The sequence below is a fragment of the Siniperca chuatsi genome, linkage group LG10 (genome assembly GCF_020085105.1).
Source record: "Siniperca chuatsi isolate FFG_IHB_CAS linkage group LG10, ASM2008510v1, whole genome shotgun sequence".
In the NCBI taxonomy this organism is placed as follows: Eukaryota; Metazoa; Chordata; class Actinopteri; order Centrarchiformes; family Sinipercidae; genus Siniperca; species Siniperca chuatsi.
Window position 1 is genome coordinate 4,199,500 of NC_058051.1, and position 24,660 is coordinate 4,224,159.

The 24,660-nt window shown below is 39.9% G+C and overlaps 1 protein-coding gene across 3 annotated transcripts in view; it reads left to right on the forward strand.

Annotated features, from left to right (window-relative positions):
- The window catches only part of nphp4 (nephronophthisis 4), a 179,899-nt gene that overhangs the window by 81,705 nt on the left and 73,534 nt on the right, over positions 1–24,660 (forward strand). For all 3 annotated transcript variants that reach the window (XM_044210968.1, XM_044210970.1, XM_044210969.1), the window contains exons 10-12: positions 15,144–15,362; positions 16,369–16,507; positions 20,009–20,061. In XM_044210968.1, the coding sequence (XP_044066903.1) occupies positions 15,144–15,362; positions 16,369–16,507; positions 20,009–20,061 (411 nt within the window). The remainder of the gene's footprint in view (positions 1–15,143; positions 15,363–16,368; positions 16,508–20,008; positions 20,062–24,660) is intronic.

Sequence of the window (24,660 nt, forward strand, 5' to 3'; positions counted from 1 at the left end):
CATTAAAGGCACATTAATTGCTTTTGTATGATTATTTTTATTGTTCGTTTTATTTACATTTGAGGCTTCATTTTATGTTCTTTTCATTTGATCCTTCCTTGAATTCTGTTTTGATTTGAGTGCTATAACCTAAGTCACTTACTGCCTTTCTGACGTTTGATGATGATGATGAAGACAGATACATGTGATGAGTTAATGATAATACAAATGCTAAATAGACACAGCTATGCATAACGGTTGTGCGTAATTACAGCTGTTCTGACATCGTTGGAGAACTTCAACACGACACAGTTGTTGAAATTGCACCACTTCCTTTGCTGTTCTTTTCGTTGAAAGACTAGAGGAGTAGCCTGAAGTACCGATCTGCAAAATGGTGAATAAATGCGCTTCCATACTGAAAATCAAACATAAGTGAGAAAACATGTTTGTTTTGTTTTTTTGTATTTGGGGGGTTAACCGACCCTGTACTGTAATTACATGATTTTCATTGTTGAATTCCAATATGTCCCTGTCCATTTACCAGAAGTGCAGAAATGATCTCTTTCCTACAAGTCACAAGAGCATTGTAATATAATTTGAGCCTTTTAATCGCTGTTCTTTCAGCTACTTAACATACTCATCTATTTGAGAAGTGAAAAATGGTATCCATCATAGTAGATCAAGCATTCAGTTATCCACTCAAAAGTGTAAGTGGATGCCTTCCCCAGTACATGATTTACTCACTGTGAGAATACTTGGGTCACTGACAGCTGACGCGAGGCGACGACGGCTCTCCTAATTGTGGTCTGTCAGCAGCAATTTAGCCCAGCCGTAACTTCATTTGAGACGTCTCTGGCCTGCTCCTGCTTGACAATCGCTACCTCTCCTCAACAACCGTTCGCTTGGCACTGCTCATCGCTTGAGCTATTTAATACAGCTGCGTATGGATTAATGCAAGACGATGGGACTTATTGTTGTCTGCCTTCTTTTGCTGACAAGCACTAGTTCATCGCTAATGGAGGGGCTGGTCCAGGGGAAGCGGAGGGAGGAGGTGCTGCTGGCCCGTACCGCTTTGTCCTTTTGCCAGGAAACAATTTGTCGGGAGGTGTGACAGCTGCAGTAATCCAAAACACTGACACAGGGAATGAGTGACTGCTCGTAGGTCATAGCCTCAGAAAGATGGAAGCAAAGCAGATAGATGGATAGACAGAGGGGATGGTAGGGACATGTAGAGAGGAGATACTTGGTTTCATTCTTTTACTAACCACGTTATGCTTCTGAGAGACTGTCAGACGCGAATCACATCCTCAGAACAGTAATTGGCCACTCTCCAGAGCTGTTACACGTTGTCAAACTTTGGTTGCTGAAAAAGGATGTTGACAGTTGTGATACGTGCCATGCACTGAAATGGGTTCTCCATTTGAGTAACTGGGCCAGGGCACAACCAGTATGTGTCACCCGCATTATTTGTTCATGTTGTGTCACCTTTGACCCTGACTGGGCTTGCTGAGTGGCACAGTCAATTACTGAGCATCTGAGGAAGTGTAACCATTAATGCATGACCTTTAAACATACTCAATGTTTTGCCCTTTACTGAGCTCTCATCTGGATATATGCAGACGCAGGACTGAATTTGGCAGCGTGCCCGTTTCTCGTATGCTATATAAAGCAACATTCCACTTCAAAGAAAACACGGTCATCGGTAAGCCAAAAATGTTTGTTGTGGTGGTCACCCACAGATCACATTGGGGCAGCATTCATGAATGTTCTCTTATTTTCTGTTTGTGGTTTAATTTAAAACTACAAACCAAAAACACCTGACGGCTGTCAGAGGGGCGACAGCGAATCATTTCCAAATAACTGAGACTGATGAGTGGATACAGAAATCACGGAGAGCACTGGAGAACATCCTGCTACAGATTTAAGGCATCAAGGTCAGGCATGTGGCAATATATTATATCAGTGCTGGAAAGCATTTTATCCCAAAAGGGACTTAATACGTAAAATGCACCATTTGAACTTGAGCAAATCACTGGGCTGTTATTGCTTTAGACCACACTGTTTTGGACCTATAATGAAAATGAGAAAAATACAATCTCTAATGGAATATTTTTGCAATGGCAATTGTGGTTTATTATTCCTCCATGCTGGCGATAGCCGTGGCCAGAGGCATGATGTTTTCGGGTTGTCCGTCCCATTCTCGTGAACTCGATATCTCGGGAACGCCTTGAGGGAATTTCTTCAGATTTGGCACAAATGTACATGTCCACTTGGACTCAAGGATGAACTGAATAGAATTTGGAGGTCAAAGGTCAAAGTCACTGTGACCTCAAAAAACACTTTTTGGCCATAACTCAATAACTAATGACGATATTTCACAGTTGGTCGGACAATGAATTGGTGACACTTTTGACTCAAAGGTCAATGTCACTGTGACCTCAAAATGACCTTGACAAACATGTTTTTGGCCATAACTCAAGAATTGATGCGATAATTATTATAAACATTTCACACAGATGTTTCATGGGATACAACAATCAAGTGATGACATATTTTACCCAAAATCCTCCATCTCGTCCATTCTGCCTTTTCACTTCCTGCCTCATTCTGAATTTCAAGCGTCATTGGAATCACGTGACTGCAAACAGTGTATTGAAGCACGCCTAGCTAATCGTGATCCTGTGAGTGAGTGAGTTTCTACAGCTCATAGAGAGGCTTCGCATCTAAAACTGCCTGGAGAAAACAAAAGCACCACATTTTGTGTAGCTATACATTATAAGAATCCATCTTTACATAGTAATCAAGTACACGTTTACCTGTTTAGCCAATACATCTATAATAATCCTTCATTAATCAGTTCAACAATGTAATGTATATTGACTGGAATCGTACATATGTATCATCAATATAGGGATAACTTCCATTTAGAAAAATGCACTTTATACCTTTTATTCAATTCCTCCCAAGTATTCACTATATATATATATATATATATATATATATATATATATATATATATATATATATATATATAGAGCTGGAGAAGGCCTGGAAGGTGAAGGCAACAGTGGTGCCCGTGGTCATCGGAGCACTCGGGGCAGTGACCCCCAAACTGGAGGAGTGGCTACAGCAGATCCCTGGAAGAACACCAGACATCTCGGTCCAGAAGAGTGCAGTACTGGGAACAGCAAAGATACTGCGCAGAACCCTCAAGCTCCCAGGCCTCTGGTAGAGAACCCGAGCTCGAAGGACAAGACCACCCGCAGAGGGTGAAGGACAAAGTTTTTTTATATATATATTATGAGACTGGACAGACATGATGTAAACTGCAACTTGACTTGTTGGCAGAGGCGTACATCCGCAGGGTGGTAATTCTAGTTTATTTCACAGCCTAGACTTCTCCACAAACCTATATGAGGAGTTACCACTCGTAGGTTTTGTTCTTAGCTACATGTATGGTTATTTTGGAAATATAGGCTTGCTGGATCCTACCAATGTTATAATTTGTATATGTGCATGCGACTTAACATTTCATGATTGATGCTAATTTTGTCATAGTCCGCATTTTTTCAGAAAGTGGCTAGTGCCTTTATTTAACTCAGCCTTAGTTAGACAGATGAATTGTGATTGGAATTAATTAGTCAGTGAAAACAGCATAGTCAAAACCCAAAGAAGCAGGAGTGATGAATAACATGTGACTTTGTTATTGTGTTGATGAATTTGTGCTATGGAAATGTATACTCTGGCGAGAGTTTATCATTTTAGCCTTGCCAATAATTCCAACGCCTCTCAATGTTTTTTGGCCGGCCTTTATTTGTTCATGCCAGGAACATGTGGTTCCGTTTTTTACTCTTTCATTGACATGTGCCTACAACTGACTGTCTGCCATGCCCTGCCCCCTAAGCAACTGTTTAAGACAGTGATAGACAAAAGCAGGCTCCTCATTTCTAGCCAGCAACCGTCAAGTTTGTTGGGTGAAATGTCAACTGTTGCTAGCAGATTTCATCAGCTGTAGCTAGCTTGCTAATTAGGCTTTCTTATGTTTCCAGCTGTCTTATTTTAAAACGAAAATATGGACTTGATGGCTACATACATGACAGAGCAACTAACATTAGCCAACACTCTGATATAGTAGCATCCAAAACCGGCTCCCGCACATTGGGGAAATACTACATAGTGGATTTGCTAGGCCCGAACAGGGCTTTTTTAATGTAACCTGTAACCCCACAATAATGTAGTATGAAATGCTCCTCACCTGAGAATTAATGCTGGGTTACTACTGTAGGTACTTAGCTAGTTATTCGGACATGCTAAGCAGACAAACATACTGGTTAATCCATTCTTTACACTTTTGCGCTGCTAATTTCTGGTTTTGGAGAGGGTAAAAAAAAAAACACCATCCAAACCTCTTATATACAGAGTATCGCTGTAACTACAGCCCCATGCACACTGTGGAAAAATCCAAAGCTTGACAGGCCTGCCGTGCTGTCAGAGTTGAAGTTCTGTCTTGTCTCTGTACCTTTACAACAGGTGAAATCACTCTGTTTAATGTGTTAATTAGAACATTTGGAATGATTTTGTATATCACTTCAAAATAAGGAGTAAACAGATAAAACTAGATTAGAATAAAAAAAACTAAACTACTTCAATTGCATGTTGAAAAATCTATTGTAAATATTGAATCTACTACATACATATTGCTGAGCCTTGACCAATGGCTTAGTAATTGTGGTTAAGACTCTTATACGAGCGTGCATTGTGTTTGTTGTTAGACAAGCTTTCCATTAGTTGAGCTATATAACAAATATCACTCTCTTAATTATCTATTTATTCCTTGCTTTGTCTCAGATGTCACTGCCAGGGGATGGAAGATATACAGTATATGGAGCAGAAAGCAGTGACATGGCTAGCGGCTGGGTTTATTAAAGGTGTTGGTGTACAGCTTCTCCTCTGTGCCACAGAGACTCTTGTTTGGATTTTAATTGGCTCACCGACAGGTACATGCCGTATAGATTGTTGTGTGTTTTTCCTGTGACTTCCCTTAAGTGGCTGTTTGTGTGTTGCTGTGTGCAGTTTGTTTGTGTGTGTGTGTGGGTGCATTTGCACATTTATTGTGGGCCCCTGCAGGCTTTAATGATGTTTGCTGAATGAAAAGCATCTTGTGAAGCTCTCCCCAGTCACATGCTCATTAAAATGCCCCCTTTACAATGACACTATCCCCTGAACTTACGAACCCCTCCCCTGGTGTTAGTTTCCTTGACTACTTACATTACATGACATGTGAACACTGAGTCCCCCCACTGGTGTGGATCTCATCCTCAAAGAAACCAGTTATATTTTTGTTTGGTTCTGATTGGAAATGTCATAGAAATGTTAATTAAATGTTAATCAAACATCTTAAGCACAGTAATGTCATCGGGATTTGGAAGTGATATATTTAGCTGATTTGTGGCCTATTCTGGAGGTCATTCCTCCCTGGAGGCCCCTTTTCCTTTCTCACAATGAGAAGAGAAGTTGAGGATAAGGCAAGGGAGGCTACATGCCGCAGAGACAATATTTCGCCCGCCTAATTAAAATGAATGTCAGCTCTCCCCCCACTGAGAAGTGCATCAATCTCCCCCTGCGATAGGCCCAGAGTGAGTCTTACCCTGTCAGTGCCTGCCAGCAGTGCTATCTTTCTCGAGACGAATGTATTGCCCTGGCAGCCAGAGAGGCAGTGGTGATGATGTTTCTACATCTAATGGTTGCCATGTGGATGGCCACCTCAGACTGAAGTCCTGCTTCAAATAAAGAGGAGTTTCAGCACAGACTTGAATGATTTTCATTTAAAACAGCAGTTGTATAAAGTGGTTAGTGGCATTTTGAAGTCATTTGATGCTCGAGCAACTGTAGAAAATTCCGTTTTAGCCGTCCACTTTTCCACATTGCTCATTATAACTACAGTAATACAAATACAAAATCCAGTTTTTGGATAGTAAGCAGTTGTAAAAATGTTGACTTTCAGTCAGCATCTAGGCCTAGTGGTAATGCTTTCCTCATGCTGTACTATTTGAGACTCAACAAAGGCATTTGACTAAACATTTGTGTATTTGTTCTCCTGCCTGTGCCCAAAGTCATTAGAGTTTTGTCATTTGCCTGTTGGTAACGCAGCAGTCCTCTCTGCCCTCCAGCATCCACTGTATCCAAGCAAAATGGTTTAACAGGTTTCATTCAAATCTGAAGGCAATATAGCTGAACATTAAGTTTAGGCCTGTAATATCCCATTTGTGTATTCCTTTATATATTTATTTAGAGGAATGTGTATTATATCGCACACTAAGTCGTCTTTTTTCTTATTTTTCTTGGACAAAATACTGTATGTATACTATGTTGAACTGGTTGAGCCAAACATGCTAGGATACATAAATGCTTCTTACTGTATTTTCAAAATGTCAAGTCGGATTGCATGTGCAGACCAGATAAATACCTGCATAATATCATCACAAGATTAATTTAAAACTGTATGGATAAGATATTATGTTGGCAGATTCTTATGGAAAAGACAGTAGTTGCTGTACAATGTGAACCCTGTGGTTTGGCAGTCATTTTTCATCTTTCACATTATCCTTATCTTCAGGAGATTTAAATTTTTATCTGAAGTAATCATCAAGTACCTGAGATAATCTTCTGAGGTACTTTATATAAATGCATCCCTGTTATCCCTGTTATTTTTCAGCTAATGATGCTGTTTTCCCGAACCAGACTTTAATAACATGTATGTCTAAAGGTGAATCTCTCTTTTAGTTTGTTAGTACCTTTGTCTACACTATAAAAGGCAAACAAGACTACAATGGTTTAGCCATGCTAGTGACTCTGTGAGGCTTTAATGCTCATGATCAATTATAAGGTGGATAAATGTTGAGGTCCAAAGTTTGTTTTTGATCCTTAGCGGTTGTGGTGAAGTAAATGTAAAACTAGTGGTTGTCATGTTAACATGTTTTGCAGGTAGTGCTTACCATATTCAAGATCTGACCTGCAAATTAGCACTAACCACAAAGTACAGCTGAGGCTTATGGGAATGTCATTAGTTTTGCAGGTATTGGGCATATTAAAGTTTTTATCTGATGGTGGTGCTAAAGGAAAAGTCAAGGGATCACCAAAGTCATTAGGATCATCTGGGGTCCATGAGCTTTTTTTAAATATACAAAATTTCATGGCAATCCATCCCATATTCGTCAAGATATTCCAATCAGGACCAAAGTGTTGGACTGACCAAGCGACATTAACATCTGTAAGACCACGCTGCTAGTGTGGCTGCGCAATGATTTGGTCGTTGTCTAAGCTGTTATTTTCTTAAAAGCAAGTAAAAAATCTGCCAATGGATTTAAAACATTTCACTACAGTATATTCCAGCACAATTTGTTCCAAGAATAGGAATAAAATAGGTCTTAAATCCTGAATTAGAGATGAAATGATTTAATTGAATATACAGTTTAACCACCATAGCTACATCTTCTGTCTGTATTACTCCTCAGGTTTTTTAGAAGTAGAGCATCCAACTGCTGATAAATAATGTGTCCATTCACAGTAAATTGGCCTGAGCAGTGAACATGCCTTTCATGAACATCTCCTTGAAGTTTTGCCATCAACGATGGCTAGATCTGAGACTGAACACAATTCTTTCCAAGCCCTATTTGGCCTTGGTGAGCTGCATAGAGCACAGAAGCTTGTTGGGTTCATTTGGACTACTTGAGCAGATAGATGAAAATGTGAGTGGTTTAGTGCTTTTAAGTTAATGATCTCGGTGCATGTTCCCTCACTTCCTCCAGGGCATCTCATTGTGGAGAATAAGTAGTTGGAGCTGTGGGCTGGTGCCTGTCACAGGGTCTTGGCTGAAATAATGACTTGAACAGCCTAACAGACTGAGGTAATAGAAGTAACTGTCAGACTCCGTCTCCCATCAATGCTCACATCCCCCTAATTTAGGATTAATTCCTGCTCTACTCTATAAAGCCCTGAGTCGCTGAATGTCTTATAGTTTTCTTTGAGCTCCTCCAAAACTATGTTACTGTAAACTGCTTTATCTCAGCTTATCACAAACTTGGCTTTTTTTTTTATATTTGGACATATTAAGAAAATTTAAATGAGCATAGCAATAGCAGCTCTGAATTGGTAGATGTTTTTTAAATTAGTGGTGCTTCGACGTTTATGTATAAGATGAGCCCTTTCATAATTTGTTTTTGTTAGTAAGTGGTGGTGAAATGGGGTTTCAGCTGTCTTTGAGGTGCAAAACTCGCCGGCTGTCACGTTTTGATAATTTCTCCTTTTCCCCCTCTCCACAGTGTCGTGTGTCCCCCCCCCCAAAAAATTGATGATTACCTTTCTTGCTCCAGGTCACAGACATAAGATCTTTGTTTCCACCCCTTAGAATGTTTGAAACAGAGACATTTTTATTTTATTTGTGTGGAGATGCTGCAGCATTATATTTTACACTTCTAAACAAGGTTGATGGATTCTTCCCTTAGAAAATGCTTTGCCAGTTGGAGCAATTATGTGTGCGGTGACATCGCCTGTTATTGTTTTCAGTACAACTTCATGAAAAAGTTTGCTGCTTGCTTGTTTTTGCCTTAGGCTACTGTTTCTATTTTTTCTCCCAAGTGCACTATTGAAACAAGTGCTTGGTTGCTTTCTGAGTAAAAGTTAATGACTCTTATTTTAAATATAGCCTTTAACACTCAAATCAACAGTGTAATCACACTTTGGGGAAATTGGCTATTGATCATTCTGCCTTGTCCGACATAATGACCAGCGCCACAGCAAACAGTTCTAAAAGCAAGTTTTAATTCAAATGGCAAATTCCTTGATTAATTCAGTTGTTTCCTGCCCAAAACAGTGTGAGTGCAAAAAGTCATACTTTATTTCCACTGAAATATAATGTCATTGATTTGATGTCTCTTTGCTGTCACCAGCAGGCTATGCAATTGATTAAGACTCACTGAGTTACTGTGGTGCTCAGAATGAGTCGATGTGTCTGACCCTCTAGGCAACTTTCTTCTCACTGGAGGCCTTTAACACATGCATACATCAGCTAACTACCCCCTACAGCACTGCTTCCCACCCACAATGCCATTAAACCACCTACACCCACATGTTAGTGTGTAACATTGATCTCCGCTGTCATATAATAAAGACACTGCATATTGTTGTTCTTAATCTCACGTATGCTTCCGAAACATTGTGGACTGAAACTATTATCCCTGTTTGTTTACTCAAACCACAATAAAAGTCTCTTTGAGATTCCTTCAATCCTGTTGTTTGCCAGCCCAAGCTGTCAGCGCTCTATGCAGTTCATATGTAAATCACACTGTTCCAAAACACTTTAAAACCCCTGAACTGAAATCATGATAGTGATTCATGTCGCTACCAGCTTTGCGTCTCGAAGGAAATTCTTTTTTTCGGCTGTGCATGTTTTAGTGGCATGACCATTAATAAGTTATTACTTGTTTGAGCCCAGTCATGGATGTTCACTTCACGAGTGTTTGAAGATATGTAGTTGTAGTGAAACATGCTAAGTTTCGATGGGTGTTTGGCTCACGTTTTTTTCTATTCCTTTTTATCCGTGAGTCATTCTCACTTTCCTTTGATTGGAAGACTGAAAGTGTGTGATACGCATTGAGTGTCGGACAGATAAAAGCTTTTTCCTAGGCTGTAGGCGTCCAAGTAGAATAGGCCCCTGATTGGTCCTTTGTTTCTCTCATTCTCTCAGAGCTCAGTCAGCATTTCTGCTCTCAAATCATCTCTGCAACCAAACATATTCATTGAATAATACATAAAAGGGAGTGCTGGGTCATGTGCTAGACTCATTTTGTGCTTTCCCTCGTCTTCTGTGGGAGCAGACATGTTAGAGACAGAGAGTGCTTGAAAAAAAAAGAGACACATTAGATAAATTGCCTCACAATTTTTACTGGCTACTTCCTGTGCCATAAAATGATCTCTCTCTAGTTGGATCATTTTTTACAAAATCATCACTTTAAAAATAGACTTGTTTGATTGAGTGTTTCATACAAAACATCTTTTTAATTCAACCCCATGAGATGGAAAAACAGGCAATGCCTCGAGGGGGAATATACTGCTATCTGTTTTATGGCTGCCATATATTTCTGGAGTTACAATTCAAAGAAATAGCTGTTAATGTCTGTGCTACTCGGGGGTAAAATTATAGTCTGAAACAAACTCCCTCTCGAGAGGAATGGAGTATTGATCTGCATCTGGGCCGCTAGAAATATGTGAAACTTTGAAGAGGTCTTCTTAGATGTACATACAGTAACAGACATTTGATGATAGGACTAGGTACTCTCCTGTGTGGTTCCCTCTGCTTATGTGTCAGACACAGGCAACAGCAATACACTGTGTATGACTGACCAAACTGCATGTACCGGTATATAGTCTTTTAAGCTGTAGCACAAATTGAACAGGCAAGGCCAACACCTGAAGAAATTGCTAGGCATTTCTAAATAATAGCTGTGGAAATGGCAACCATGCAAGTTTAAACTATTTGTGGATTTATATCTGTTCATCTGTATTAGAAAAAAAGTGTATACTCTGATTTGACCACTGTAAAACGGGGGGCTGACATGTCTTTAACCATTACACCTTTAGCACTCTTAGTCCCCGCTGCAGTGCACTATTAGTTGTAGTATGCAAAATGTCATCTCCATTAACCTATCTGAACAATTTACTTTGGGCTTTGTTAGCTAGCAACGGACAGCCAGATTACTTTGCATAATGCATGACAATCTGACATTTTGAAACTGCCCTCACCAGAAAAACAAAGACAGCACTGGTTGTTCCTTAAAAAGCTTAAAATGAGCTATGTTTTTGACTTCAGTGCTCAGCCTGAACTAAAGCTATGCTTCATATGTATCAGTCAAACCAGACTGTGTCAATAGGCAACCACCTCTGTTTTTCAGTGCTTTGAGTTTACAATATCCACAAATCTGTAAAACCTGTATGTTGTGCACACGTGAACTACTTCCAACAAAAAAAAACCTAACTCAAGATCCACTATCTTTCTCTTTCTGGTGCTTTTAACTGCATCTCGCTGTCGTCCTCAGTGGATGGAGTTTGCTCATTTGTCATGGAGATAGGTCATGTGATGACAACTGAGCTAAGTATGGAATGTTGGTCACATGGATAGGAGATGGTCTTTGGCGTCAGATGTGGATGGCCTCCTTTAGTCTTCTCTATAGTTTTTGCATGTGATGTCATACACCACTCCCATTTTCCTCCATGGGGAACTATTACTACAGCACTGCCAGTGAACTACTGTATATCACTATGAACTGTCCGGTTTCTGTTTTCATTTTGTATACTCCTCGTGGAGCTTACTGGAAATCTGTTTTTGTCCATTGAATTTTTGATATTATTTAGCCTGCTGAAGACATTTTTTTGTGGCCGCTGTTTTTTCAGCTGCTCACCTTTCCTGCTGAAAGAACAGGAGGTTCTGGGGAAAATGACAGCTGTAACCGAGTTTGGAGTTTCAAGTCTGGTGTGAATTTGGGAGAGTCAGTCCCAGAATTTGAACAATTAGATGCCGAATATCATTATTGTTTTTCCAGTTGTGACAAACCCTGTTAAGTGTAGTTTAGAATCAAATGGTGCCATTTCATTCCATAAAGAAGTTGAATTACTGACATCATGCTTTAACAGCACTTTAAGAACATCTCTGTTGGCACAATCTGCTTCAAGACTACTTCAGGCAATTCCTGTTTTCCATAATACCATCCAATGGATACTGCATGACATTTAGAATAAAGACGATACTTATATAAATGATGACCTATAGTATTGGATTATGGTATTACATGTAAAAACTGTGCTCAGGGGAATTGTAAGCATTGAGTGAACCATTATATGCTCCGCTTTGTCTTAAAACGATGTGGACTAGCAGGCTCCTTGGGTTTTCTGTACCGTCCTAACTATGATTGATTACAATTGTCTGAGGCTGACCAGTTTATTAATCGATGTGGATGATTTAAAGCAAATGGCTTTTTTTCATTTTTTACTTTTCCTGGGCTGGCTGGAGTAGAGGTGCAATGGGACTGATTTTAAATCATGTTCAAACACAACAAAGCTACTCCTAAACTGTATGTGTGACCTAGTATTTAGGCTCGTAATGTATTGACCATATAGAATTGTCAGCTGTGGTAATTAATATGCAAACCCCACTGCAGTACTTCAGTTTCAAAGCTTTGTATTAAATCTGACCTATTTTCCTATTGCTTTCTAAATTATTTAAATAATTTAACGAGTACCGTAGTGATTTAGTTAATATGGCGAATGCTGTAATTGATTATTTAAGTTTGCACGCCGGTAATATATAATTTATTTGCACTTTAAGCTTAACTGTACAATGTCTGACTAAACCTAGAAATGAAGTTACTGATCTACTGTCTAATGGTAGTTTTTTATTAGGCTGCAAACTGCTGCTGTGCCATGCTGTGAGCAACTGTTATCAGAATCCCTGATGCTGCATGGCACCAACCGCGTTCCCATATGAAGGTGATGGTATGGTATAGGTATCTACTGTATCTTTTGACTTTTCCACTGGTGATCCATATGTTCATTATTCAATTCAATTCAATTTTATTTATATAGCGCCAATTCACAACAGAAGTTAGGGAGAGAGGGAGCAGCAGGAAAGAGAACATATAGTAGCACAATGCAAATTCCACATACAATTTTAAAATAATAAAAATGTAATGGTAGTGGTAATATTAATAAAAATAATATTAGGAATAATAATGATAGTAATGGTAATGATAATAAGACTAATAATAATAATGATTGTAGCAGCAGGTGTTGAGCAGGAACATGGGGGCAGTAGGAGGCCCGCAATCATAGATCCGGACTCTACAGCTCCGGAGACAGAAATACCTGCTGAAAACAACAGAAGGAGAAAGGAGAGAGACGAGAAGAGACGAGAAAGCACAAAACCATGGGAGAGAGAAGATGTAGAGTTAGTAACATGCATTAATGTGATAAGAATGCATACAGACGGAGAGGAAGAGGAGGAGAGAGGAGCTCGGTGCATCATGGGAAGTCTCCCAGCAGTTTAGGCCTATAGCAGCATAACTAAGGGATGGTTCACCCAACTATAAGCTTTATCAAAGAAGAAAGTCTTAAGCCTACTCTTAAATGTGGAGATGGTGTCTGCCTCCCGAACCCAAACTGGGACCTGATTCCACAGGAGAGGAGCTTGATAGCTGAAGGCTCTGGCTACGAACCACAAGTAGCCCTGCATTCTGGGAGCGCAGTGTTCTAGTCGGGTAATATGGTATTATGAGATCTTTAAGATATGATGGTGCCTGACCATTAAGAGCTTTGTAGGTGAGGAGAAGGATTTAAAATTGTATTCTGGATTTTATAGAGAGCCAGTGCAGAGGAGCTAATATTGGAAAATTATGATCTCTTTTCCTAGTTCTTGTCAGTACATGTGCCGCAGCATTCTGGATCAACTGGAGAGTCTTAAGGGACTTATTCGGGCTGATATTCCTGATAATAAGGTTCCAAACAAAATTCCCAAATTAGCATTTTGACAGTTCAGACAAAGAGGGAGGCCACAAAGGATTTTAAACAATATTTTGAGGCAAAAGCAATGTAAATGAATCTGCAGTGTATAAGTCAGTGGTGGTTGCAATGTTGAAAGTATGTGTAGTATTGTGAAGGCAAACGAAAAAGGAAAGCCAAACCAAAAAGGTTGATGATGGTAAGAGAGAGAGAGAAAGAGAGAATGAGGGGCCAGCCTAAATAACCTAAGCACAGCCTGCCCAGGTGCAAGACATCAGGTTAGATGCCTCCGCTTGCAACCTGCAAAGGGAGAAGGTATGAAACCTGGGCCGCATTCAGCCCAGACAAAACGTAGCAAAACATTTATTTAAACGGAAATGGTGGTGCCTTGAACACCCTGGTATGTACACCTTTTTAATACGGTGGGGTTAACATACATGTTGCTGTGATTGGGTAACACCTCTAACACACCCACCAAACGAGCGAAAATGTGCCTTAAAGCCCGTTGCACACCGTTTCAAGGAAACGTGTCGTTTAACCTGGAAACCATAGCAAAATGGTGTAAGCCGTTTTCAGATTGAGTGCGCCCCACGGACCCCACACATGACTCCTGTCAACACATATCAGCTGGACTATCAGAGCTCTTGCTCTGTGGGTTCGACATGTATTTTTATGTGACACAATGCATTCAGAAATGAGAGCAATTTTTAAATGAAAGCCATCACGAAATAAAAACTTAACAGCACATACTGTTTATGTGTAGCAATGTGTGTATATACAGTGGTGTGTATGTGCACGTATGTATAGGACAGAGCCGCTATTACTCTACACCCTGTTACACCGGCTCCCATGCAGCGTATGTGTCAATCCTGATCAGGGATATTAGTGGCTTACATTAGAGCAGACAAACACACTGTTTAATCAATTCCTTACACTTTTGTTCTTGTATTTTTGGTTTTGGAAAGGCAATAAAAAAAGACACCTCCCTCCAAACTCTTTAGATGCTGAGTATTGCTCTTACTACAGCCCCATGCACACTGCTTCAGCATATGGAGGAATCCAAAGCTTGACAGACCTGCAGTGCCCAGTTACAGTTGTCATGATTGGACAATCACTGTTTGTGGGGGGGGGGGATTTAGCAATGGAATTTGAAATGGAATATCGTATACCCATGGTGAAATAAAATGCAGACAAAACTGTTTTGATTGTTGTTTTTCTGTATTTTTTTAACATGCTTATTGTGGCAGTATGATTGTCATATTGTCTTATCTTATTACTGGTTGTAAATTTGCTTTCGATAAAAAATGCACATTAAAGCAAATGTTCTCCTAAATCCATACTTGCTCATGCAAACCAATGAAAAATTGATTGTTTTGAGAAAGTGACAAATTAAGGGAAGCTGTAAGTAAATATTTGACCAACATCATGAGCATATTGAAATAGAATTGTAGGCCAGGATCTGAAAGCAGAAAACAAGTACAAGACTTTACTTCAAAGCATATTCTCTGTGGAGTTATGAAAAGATGAATCAAGGTTGTTTCCATATATGAAATCACTAATAATCATGTCAGTGTCTGAATGTCCTCTAATCTTGTGTGTTTTTCCATCACACACAGCTGTCTGCCACCTCTACATCCCGAGCAGCCTTCTTGCAGTGCCTTCGTTGGGGGATTTGGTGCCCCTTTCAGGAGCCAGCTGACTGGAAGCGGGAAGAGATACAGCTTGTTCTGCAAGGAGGTGCAAAGCCAAACCCTTATGGAGTCATGGTCTACAGCACAGAGATGTCTGCCAAAACTCAGAGCCCTGCGCCACTCTCAGCTCCAGGCACAGCTCAGGTAACACAATAGCACAGAGGAAAATCTTTGTCGAAGGAACAAAATGTAAAGAATGCCTTGAAAGGTGTTAAAAGAAGTTGCTGTTTTCAGCACCTTTCAGCACTCACACAGATGTTTCCCTGAAGACAAAAACTTTCACATTATCTAAATAGAGTTTTAGCATTATGTGGTACATTAAGATATTTGATAAGTTGTCTTTATTGGTAGACCCTCATACAGTACCTCTACAAGGTCAGATTACATCATCCTGTAAAGGTGCTGTATGTGATATTCACTGCCACTAAATGTTACACTAGAGCACCAACATCTCAGACCAAAACTAATGGGCGCTATGTCCCACCAGACTCCATTGAGAAAAACAGTCATTTTACCTCACACACCTCATTCAAACTGGACAGAAACAAAATAAAACTCACCAAAACCGTTTTTTACTGTTCCAACAATCACCAACCCTGGTTTGGTCAAAATAAATCCTTAATTCATAGTGTTAGATGAGAAAAGAAACAGCCATTATATCGCTCTCCTCAAAGCCAAGAGTTTTACAGGTAGGCACTCACATGAACTAACATGCACGCGCGGCCGGACCGGCTACCAAAACAAAGAACGGATTACAACTAACATGGAGGGAGTGTGACGTCATTCTCTGCTCAGGACGCCATTACTCCACTATGTCTTTACATAGCAAATAGTTGTATGCTGCTATATTAATGTTCAAAATCTTGTATACAGAACCTTTAAAGATCTGCACTGTAAATCATCATCACAGTTTAGAGCACACTTCAAGTCACATCATTTTAGTGACAGTATAAAACATTTCAAAGGATGCAAAAATCTTAGCTGTGATTTTTCACACAACTCAGGTATTTGAAAATAATTACGCATCAATGCCACATATCTCCTTCTTCTGTCTGCTATCTCATTCATCTCACCTTACTGAATCTGAACTGTTCATTCTCCAACTGTTTTTTGTGTTACTGAAATGTTTCAAACTTTACCTCTCATCGAGGTCTCGGAGGCGAAGGATACGATAACGTTTCGGCTGTCGTCCAGTCTGGAGAGGAAGTCATCTAGCCCAAAGGCATCTCTGAGGACAAAGCAGGAGGATGTGTCATGTCAGAGAAGATCACCTTCATCATCTGTACAGGGTAAATATCATCATGTAATCCATAATGGCTTTTTAAGCACTTACTTGGAGCAAGCTAATATGAAGAGTTTTCCTCCAAGGAGGTGAGAGGCTCTTTACTACTCACAGCTTTAAAAGGACCCACATTTTTGTTTCTCTGCGAAAAAAGTTTGTTTATTGGACAAGAAAGTGTGTGGTCTGTTTCTGCAAATTGTTTTGTGGGTGCATCTCAAGTGTGCAGCAACACCCAGGTGTAATCAGTTCTAAGCAACAAGCATAAAACCAACTTGTCCTCTGCATATAATGCAGCCCCCACCTCTGCAATGTTATCTCAATTGCACCACCTGCTCTCTGCATGATTAGCATGCTTCGTGATTGGAGTCTGAGGGGAATAAAGGGATAGACTCAAAGTGCTAGGAGAAGACTTTGGCAGTCCATTAGGGCCTCTTGATCTTGAACAAGCCTTATTTTGCATCCTCATGGTAATTTCTGCTCTAAGAAGGGAACTTTGGCCTGAATAAAACACAACACACACATCCAGTATTTGCACTCAATTTGACTTAATTGTGCTTTTAAAGGTAAATACTAATACTGATATTTTTAGTATTTTTATTTTCAGTCCATGATAGCTAGTATTTATTTGTGCCAAATTATTCAGTATCTATCAATGTCAGTCTGTAAACCCTGATGATTTTTTACAACAAACAGTTTGGGTCATAATCTTACTGTTTGCCTTCATTTTCTGCTCGTGTTTCTCACCCTATTAACGTTTTTTAGCCATGCTAGCAGCATGACTCTAGGAATGGCAATGTTGGTTTGTCAGTCGGTCCGCTACTTTTGTCCAGACTGAAATATCTCAATATCTACTGTTTGGATTGCCATGACATTTTGTACAGACATTCATGGTTCCCAGAAGATGAATCCTAATTACGTTGATGATCCCCTGACTTTTCCTCTAGCGCCACCATGAGGTTGACATTTGTGGTTTTGAGTGAAAGTCTCAACAACTGTTGGATGGATTGCCAAGAATGGCAATCATGTGCCCCTTAGAATACTTGCTTTGGTGGTCTCCAGATTTATCCTGTAGTGCCATCATCAGGTCAAATGTATGTAATTATATTGGTATTTAAGCATAGATTGTATGAAGTATAAGTGCCCACAGTCTCTCTGCCCTTTTTTAACCAACTTTGATTCTCACATTTCTCCAAACCTCCATGAACTTTGTTTGTTGATGTGCTAGAAAATCAGCAAATTTCTAAAAAATACCTTCTCAGACTCAATTGCGTGACTCGCAGTGACAATGACATACAGTTTTCCCATTTAAGTGAGATTGTAGCAGAAAAGCATCAGTGTGCATTTGAGAAACATTTTTGTAGCATCACACGTCAGCCACTTGTGTCACCACGCATGTTGGCTGTTCTTTGCTTTCTGTAACTGCAGTGATTAAGAGTGTGAAAATAAACCTGAACCAAGTCCCTGTTTTTTTCTCTACAGATTTTAAGGGGGTTATCAGTGTATGCTGCTGAATTTCTTTAACAGAAGCTTTATTATTCCGTCGTTCCCAATTAAGCATGACCGTTCCACGATATCCCTCCAAAAATAACTCCTGAACCCCAAGCTTTAAACAGGCCTCCCACTGAAACAAAGTTCTGATTAAATATTTCACATGCCGCACACAGCAAAAGATAAATGATGTGCCACTGTCTGCATCTCTTTTTGAAACTGCTGTTTTGCTCTGTGTCTGCCAGTGAATTGATTAAAAGTGTAGTAAACACTAAACACAGCCACTCAATCCCAGTGACAGCTGAAAGAACTTGAGTGGACCCCGGTCGTATAGTCGATGATTTCCCCACTAATGATACTGTTAACTTATCTTGGGAGAGAAGAATAGCGTTGATCAGGGCCTACTTCACTGGTGTGTAGAGAAGGCGTTTGGCAAAGTCTATTAATGACATTTTAATCAGTGCTCAAGTGTCCTCAGAGGATCGCCCAAGAAGCCCGAATGATTTGGGCTAGTGTTCAGAGGAGAATGATCTCATGAATCTCTGTCATTCTTTCATTCTCAGCACCTTAATCATCCTTGACTTTGTTTTTCCAAGATTTTGTGTGTGTGTGTGGGCGCATGAACATGCCTGTAAGTGTGCTGATTTCCACTGCAGATAGCTTATTTAGACGAATATGAAATTCATTGCCAGTCTGCAATATGTAATCCATGTCTTTGATTCATGTACGAGCTCACTGCTACTACTTGAATGTGTTTGAAAGAAACAAGACACTTTGCCAAGCCCATCTTCTCAGGATGAACATCTAAGTTATTCATGATGGACATCAAAATGACTTCCATTTAGATGGGTGGAAATTCCCATGAAGTCCATACATTTCATTAATCTATAATTTATCTACAGAATACCTTGTTGTTTATGTGACCATCCCACATCACTCTCTGTTTCTAATGATAATCTGAGAGGAGTAAAAGGCAATCTTGCTGTTTTGACACAGATGTTCATTAATGAATGTTAATGATGCGTCTTTACATATTTAAATGTATTCTTCCTCAGTCCCCGGCGTCATGTATAGGTGCTTGCATCTGCCTCTCATACATCTTCTAGTTTGCTCAGCTGCCAAGAAGGCCTCTCACCGATCACAAATAAATGGCCAATTGCACGTCAATCCAGCTAATGAGGTGAAACACATTTTCCACCGGCTCAAGACGTAAAACAGTGAGAAAATTGAAAGCTTTAAAAACAAAATGGCTGCCGAGGGGGGATGCCCGAGCACATTTGTGACAGAGAGCTAGCCAGTCCTGCACTGTGTCCACTCTATGTGCATGTAGTCTGAACAGATGGGAGCTACAGTAAGACACCCCAGGCAACTGAAGCAATTTCCAAAAGGCCAGTCAAGCCCAACACAGAGAGCGAGAAAGTGTGGGAGAGGAGGACAAAGAGATTCTGGAAAGCCTTTCATTTCTGTATTACCATGGCTACCAACCAAAAGCCTCAGGAAGCATTGTTAGACTTTAAACTCAGTGTGACATCTAAATCCAACTCTGCCTCCTGATCTGTGTGAAATTGGATAAATGTGTTACTGATTGTAAGTAGTTTTGGTATCCCAGTGTTCAGTGGAGCTATTTACTTTGCTGAAGTTATTCAGTACACATTGTTACAGTATATTCTTTATACCTCAGGATGCCACCTGACTACAAATCCAGTCAACAAGAAAGCAAACTGAAGAGCTGATATATTACTGTCAACTTCCATTCCATCTCACAAGCTAATATTCCATCAAATGTCTAACCGCACTATAAAATTAACAGTGCTGCCAGGTACGCAGAGCAATGTTGCAACACTGAACTGGAGTTGTTGCACATAGCCAAGTGATATGCAGATGAATACATCAACAAGAAGATTACATAAATGGGATAAACTTTATACTTTATACTTACTGTTACTGTTTACATTTTACAAGGTGGGTATACAGCTAGATTTTTGTCTTTATCTTCTTTTGTTTTGCTTGTGTTTTTCAGGTCAAAAATACATTCCACCAGCTTCTCCTCCAGAATCTCCTCAAGGCCCCGGGGTAAGACACCTTGTCACCTAATCAGTTGTACAGGTGACTAAACCATAAGCCCTAAATCAGCTAGTGCTATGCCAGAAAAGTTATGTCTGAAGTTCCAACTTTGTCACTAAAAGCAAGTCTAAGCTGCAAGCTTTTTAGCTGCCTTTTGTTCTCATATTTCTCTCAAAAGTATTCAAATTGTGCCATCAGTGGGTCCGTGCAGGATCACCTGTTTTAATCATATGTCATTTAAAGCTGCATTCATGGATTTTTTTATGTGTTTGTTTTTATGGATCCCAGGGGGGGGACATGGACGTAATTTTTTATAAAACACACTTTAAGTAAGTCGCACACACGCTTTACTGGGTGTAAACATACACTCCAGACTGTATGTTTCACTTACAGGCTGTATGTAATTGTTCTCAAATCAACTTGATGTCAGATTAATGATGATATATGATACAAATGTAAGACTGACAACGAGACAACTTTGTAAATGATTACAGAGTGTGGAATATGAAGCATGATCGATGGTAAAATGTTGTATCACAAGTTAATCTGGGCGCACCGCATTCTGCCACAGACTTACTAAAGCATGGGTTACTTAAAGCATGTGCGCGACTTACTAAAGCGTGCGCGCCCTTTAGTAAAGCGTGCATACGTTTTATTAAAAATTACGTCCATGTCCCCTCCCGGGCTTCGTACCTTATGGCCACTTAGGGCAGCAGAACAGGCTGAAAATACATCTCACATATTATCATCTTATAAAGGCTAACAAACAATTGTCTGTTTGTCTATTTACACATCAGCAGCAGACACATTAACATTAACATTCATTTGGAGTTGTGTTTCTGTCCACTTAATAAATCTAGCATTCCCCTCTGCTTTGCTCTGTTTGGTTTTGGTTTTCCACCAACTCGCCTTTCTTCTCCAGCTAGTCGCTAACTTTGTCTGTTTGCTGTTTTAAGCTGGGCAGGTAGCGTACAGTGGGTTTATCGAAGCTTTTTTGCTGAAGACAGCTGCCTGCTACATTGAGAAACAAGGTTGATGGGAGCAGAGTTTGCAGGCCGGAAAACCAAACAATGAGCTAAAAGAGGCGAAAACGCTCTATAAAGCTGCAGGAAACTGCAGAGTTGGCTGATAATTTCCTGTTGATTCATCATTAGTATTTTTGTTCCTGACCCTGATCACGACCTAGTGATGAAAGATATGTATTTTCTTCTGCTTTACCCCTGAGTGAAGAAACATTATTAAAACAAAAATATTTTGAGTGTGCAAATGCTATCTGGCTCTTGTCTGTACTTGTCAAAGAAAAACTATATGAATGGATTCCAGTTAACAGCTGACCTGGAGTGATTGCTGGTTGGATGACAGGATCAGGAAGCCCCTCTAGCAGTTCCCTCTACATGGATACAGCTCCCTTTCCATGCTCTTTAGATAAAGATCATAAATCTTGATTAACCCATAGTCATGCTGTGTATAATTTGTCGACAGAAAAATCCATTATCTGTCCCAGATCTCTCGTCAACATTGTGATTAGGAGGCATAATTGGCATTAGTAAAGAGCGGCATGTTTAGAAGTATTTTTTTTTCTTTGACTTTTGACTCACCTGTATAAGATTCCAGAAAGATTGGGTCTATCAAAATATCCTGCAGTTTCACTGAATATTCATGCAGCTGGTTTGGCAGAGAAAAAATGGAAGTGTGTGGGTGTGTGTCTGTTGAAAATGTTATTCTTGGTGAAACAACAAAATATCTGTGTGTGTCAATCATGGAACACTTAAATCACCACAGAAACCTGGGAAATAGAAGTAATACTGATGATGCTAATCATGCCTAGTTGCATCAAATCAGATTAAATGTCACATTAGCATCAGTGTATGTTAGAGGCTTCCCACAGGCGACGGATATAGTGCTGATCAGTTCTACAATCACTATGTAATAAATTTAACTGCACCATAATCATCAATCCATCATACCTGAGGTGGACGATGATGACTGACTCATTTCCCATTCTTAGTAAAATACCAACATCGACCATATGTAACATAAACCATTTGTATGTTCTTGTGTGTGCATTTTGTGTGTCTATTCGTCTTGGCTGGGCTAAGCTACAGGGCGTTACCATCATCACTCAGCCTGAGTGGAAGTGCCAATGGAGATTGGGAGTTGTGATGGATGCTGCTCTCTCTCAGGATGAGGCCAGGGACACACACTAACATGGTGTGACAGAGCGGAGGAGGAGAGAGATCAGCTCAGTTTCAGTGTTAGCTCTTTGGGCCAGAATGAGCCACAGTCTGTATTGTCGACTCATTTTAAATTGAACCAGCGGGCTGGGAGCTGTGGGAGCGCTGCACCCATGAACTCTACAAATCGCCCTTCATTTTGATTAAGCAGCGAGGGCGGTGGAAGCCTGCGAGTGGGCAGCTCCCAGTAGTTAACAAGCGACGACTGTGGTCATACTGGGCAGCTCTCAGGGGATGACACTAGAAGACGATGGTGCTTAACTGGCTATACCTCTCATGGTTTCGGGTCTTGGGTTTTGTTGTTTCCTGTTTTATTTTGTAAGTGTGCTGCCTCATGTGTCTTGTGTAGTTTTACTTCCTGTCTGTTTGCTTTTCCCTCCAGTTTTGATGGTTTGCTTCACCCTAATTAGTTTCGCCTATTATCCTGCCCTCACCTGTGTATATAGTCTCTGTGTTTCCTTTGTTCTTTGTCAGTTCGTCCCAGTTGCTTTGTTGGCTCAGGATTCTCTGCCTTTTGGACGTATATCTGCCTGCCTGCCTGTTACCTGTTCGTTGCCTGTGTCCTGTTGTCTTGGTCATGGTTTTGGGTCTTGGGTTTTATTCTTTCCTGTTATTTTGTAAGTGTGCTGCCTCATGTGTCTTGTGTAGTTTTACTACCTGTCCACCCTAATTAGCCTAATTTCCACTCCCACAGTTCACCATAAATGGATGTAGAAATGTTCTTAATCAGCCGTTTGCATATCGATACATGTGTCTGCTCCACCACTCAGTAGATCTGCCAATGAGAAGAATGGCAAAGAAGCAGTGCAATGTCACCGACCGTGTTACATCAGTGAGGTTCTCCAACAGCACTAGAAGAGCTGTCATTATGCACAGCTGTGGATTAATTTATACAGCTCAAATTGAAACAGACTTTACAAAGTGCTTCACAATTCATAATAAAATGAAAAGATCATTAGTACGGGGAAATAATGGCTGAAATGTAAATAAAAAGAATGATAAAATTCATCACTCATAAATAATTTAAGTCTGAAGTATGTGTGAGGTGCGCACATTCCCACCAAACATTCTTCTTCTTTTATAAATACCAGTTTATGTGTGGGAAGCGGCGTATACATACGGTTTTTATGTATATGCATCGTTTCTACATCTGGCCCCAGGTCTACCAAGCAGGTAATTCATTTAAAAAGAGAATGTTATTTGCATTGTTATTTTTTGTTTTTGTTTGAATTTCCTTGATGATCCCAAGTATCCTAAGTATTTCCACTGCAAATTAGTAGATGCTTATATCATATTTCTGTATTTGTATTTATACAAGGTTTAAGGGTTAAAGTTCAACCACATTTTCCCAAAAGGAGCAATTAACGTTGCACCAAAGGTGAAGCTCACTGAGAGCAAGTGGAATGGAACCACATGCAGGAAATTAAGTCTGTCAACTGACTCATTTTGTTATTTTCACAGTACTTTCTATTTAAAGTTTGCTAACATTAGCCATCATAAGCTACTTGTTATACCAGGCCAATTAAGGCTGTAGGTATAAAATTGAGCAAGGGTGCATTGTATAAAGCTACTTTTACTTAGTTAAAAGAAGATCGTGTTATTAAGGGGAGTGAATGTTTGACTTCTGTTGGGTATCTAGAAACACAACTAGAAATAAATGCTAATGTTGCTCCGTGTCTGCTAAATATGTAAATAGACAAAGATCTATAACAACTTAGTGTGGTGTTACTATGTCAGATCTTGCATTTTCAGCTTGTTCCACTACTCCCAAGTAGGCAAAAACATCAATTAAAGCAGCTTTAAGTTTACAGTAAACACTACTAAACACACAGTCCCACAAATTCTCCTATACACACATATTCCTGAGTAAATAAGGGTGTAAAAGGGCAGTCATTAGTGCCCTGGCTGCTTTGTGTGCACAGCATATATACCTATCTGATGGTCATCCAGGATTCTGCATAAAGAAATGAAACCGAAAACACTGTGTAAAGCCATGCCACTTCTGTTGGCAGTCACTCTACAATTCATCACGACTCTAGTGTTGCTGCAAAACACAGTCTCTGTGTCTCTTCCTATCTCTCTGTCTCTTACCCTTTCAAAAAATACTGTTATAAAAATACACTTGTTTCAATCCTAAAATTATTTTGCCTGGTCAACAACATTTGTCTTTCCTCCTCAACATGACTGTCAAGTGCTGATTAATCAATGGCATCCTTCTCTGAAATGGCTCTGTAAACAAGCCGTACGCTCCAACTCTGTCTGTAGGCATTGTTGGATCTGACAACTTTCTCTTGCTCGCATAAATTATTGATCCTTGACACACTTGGTTTGCCGAGGTGCAGAATGCTAAGGATTTTGTGGTATTTATAGCTAA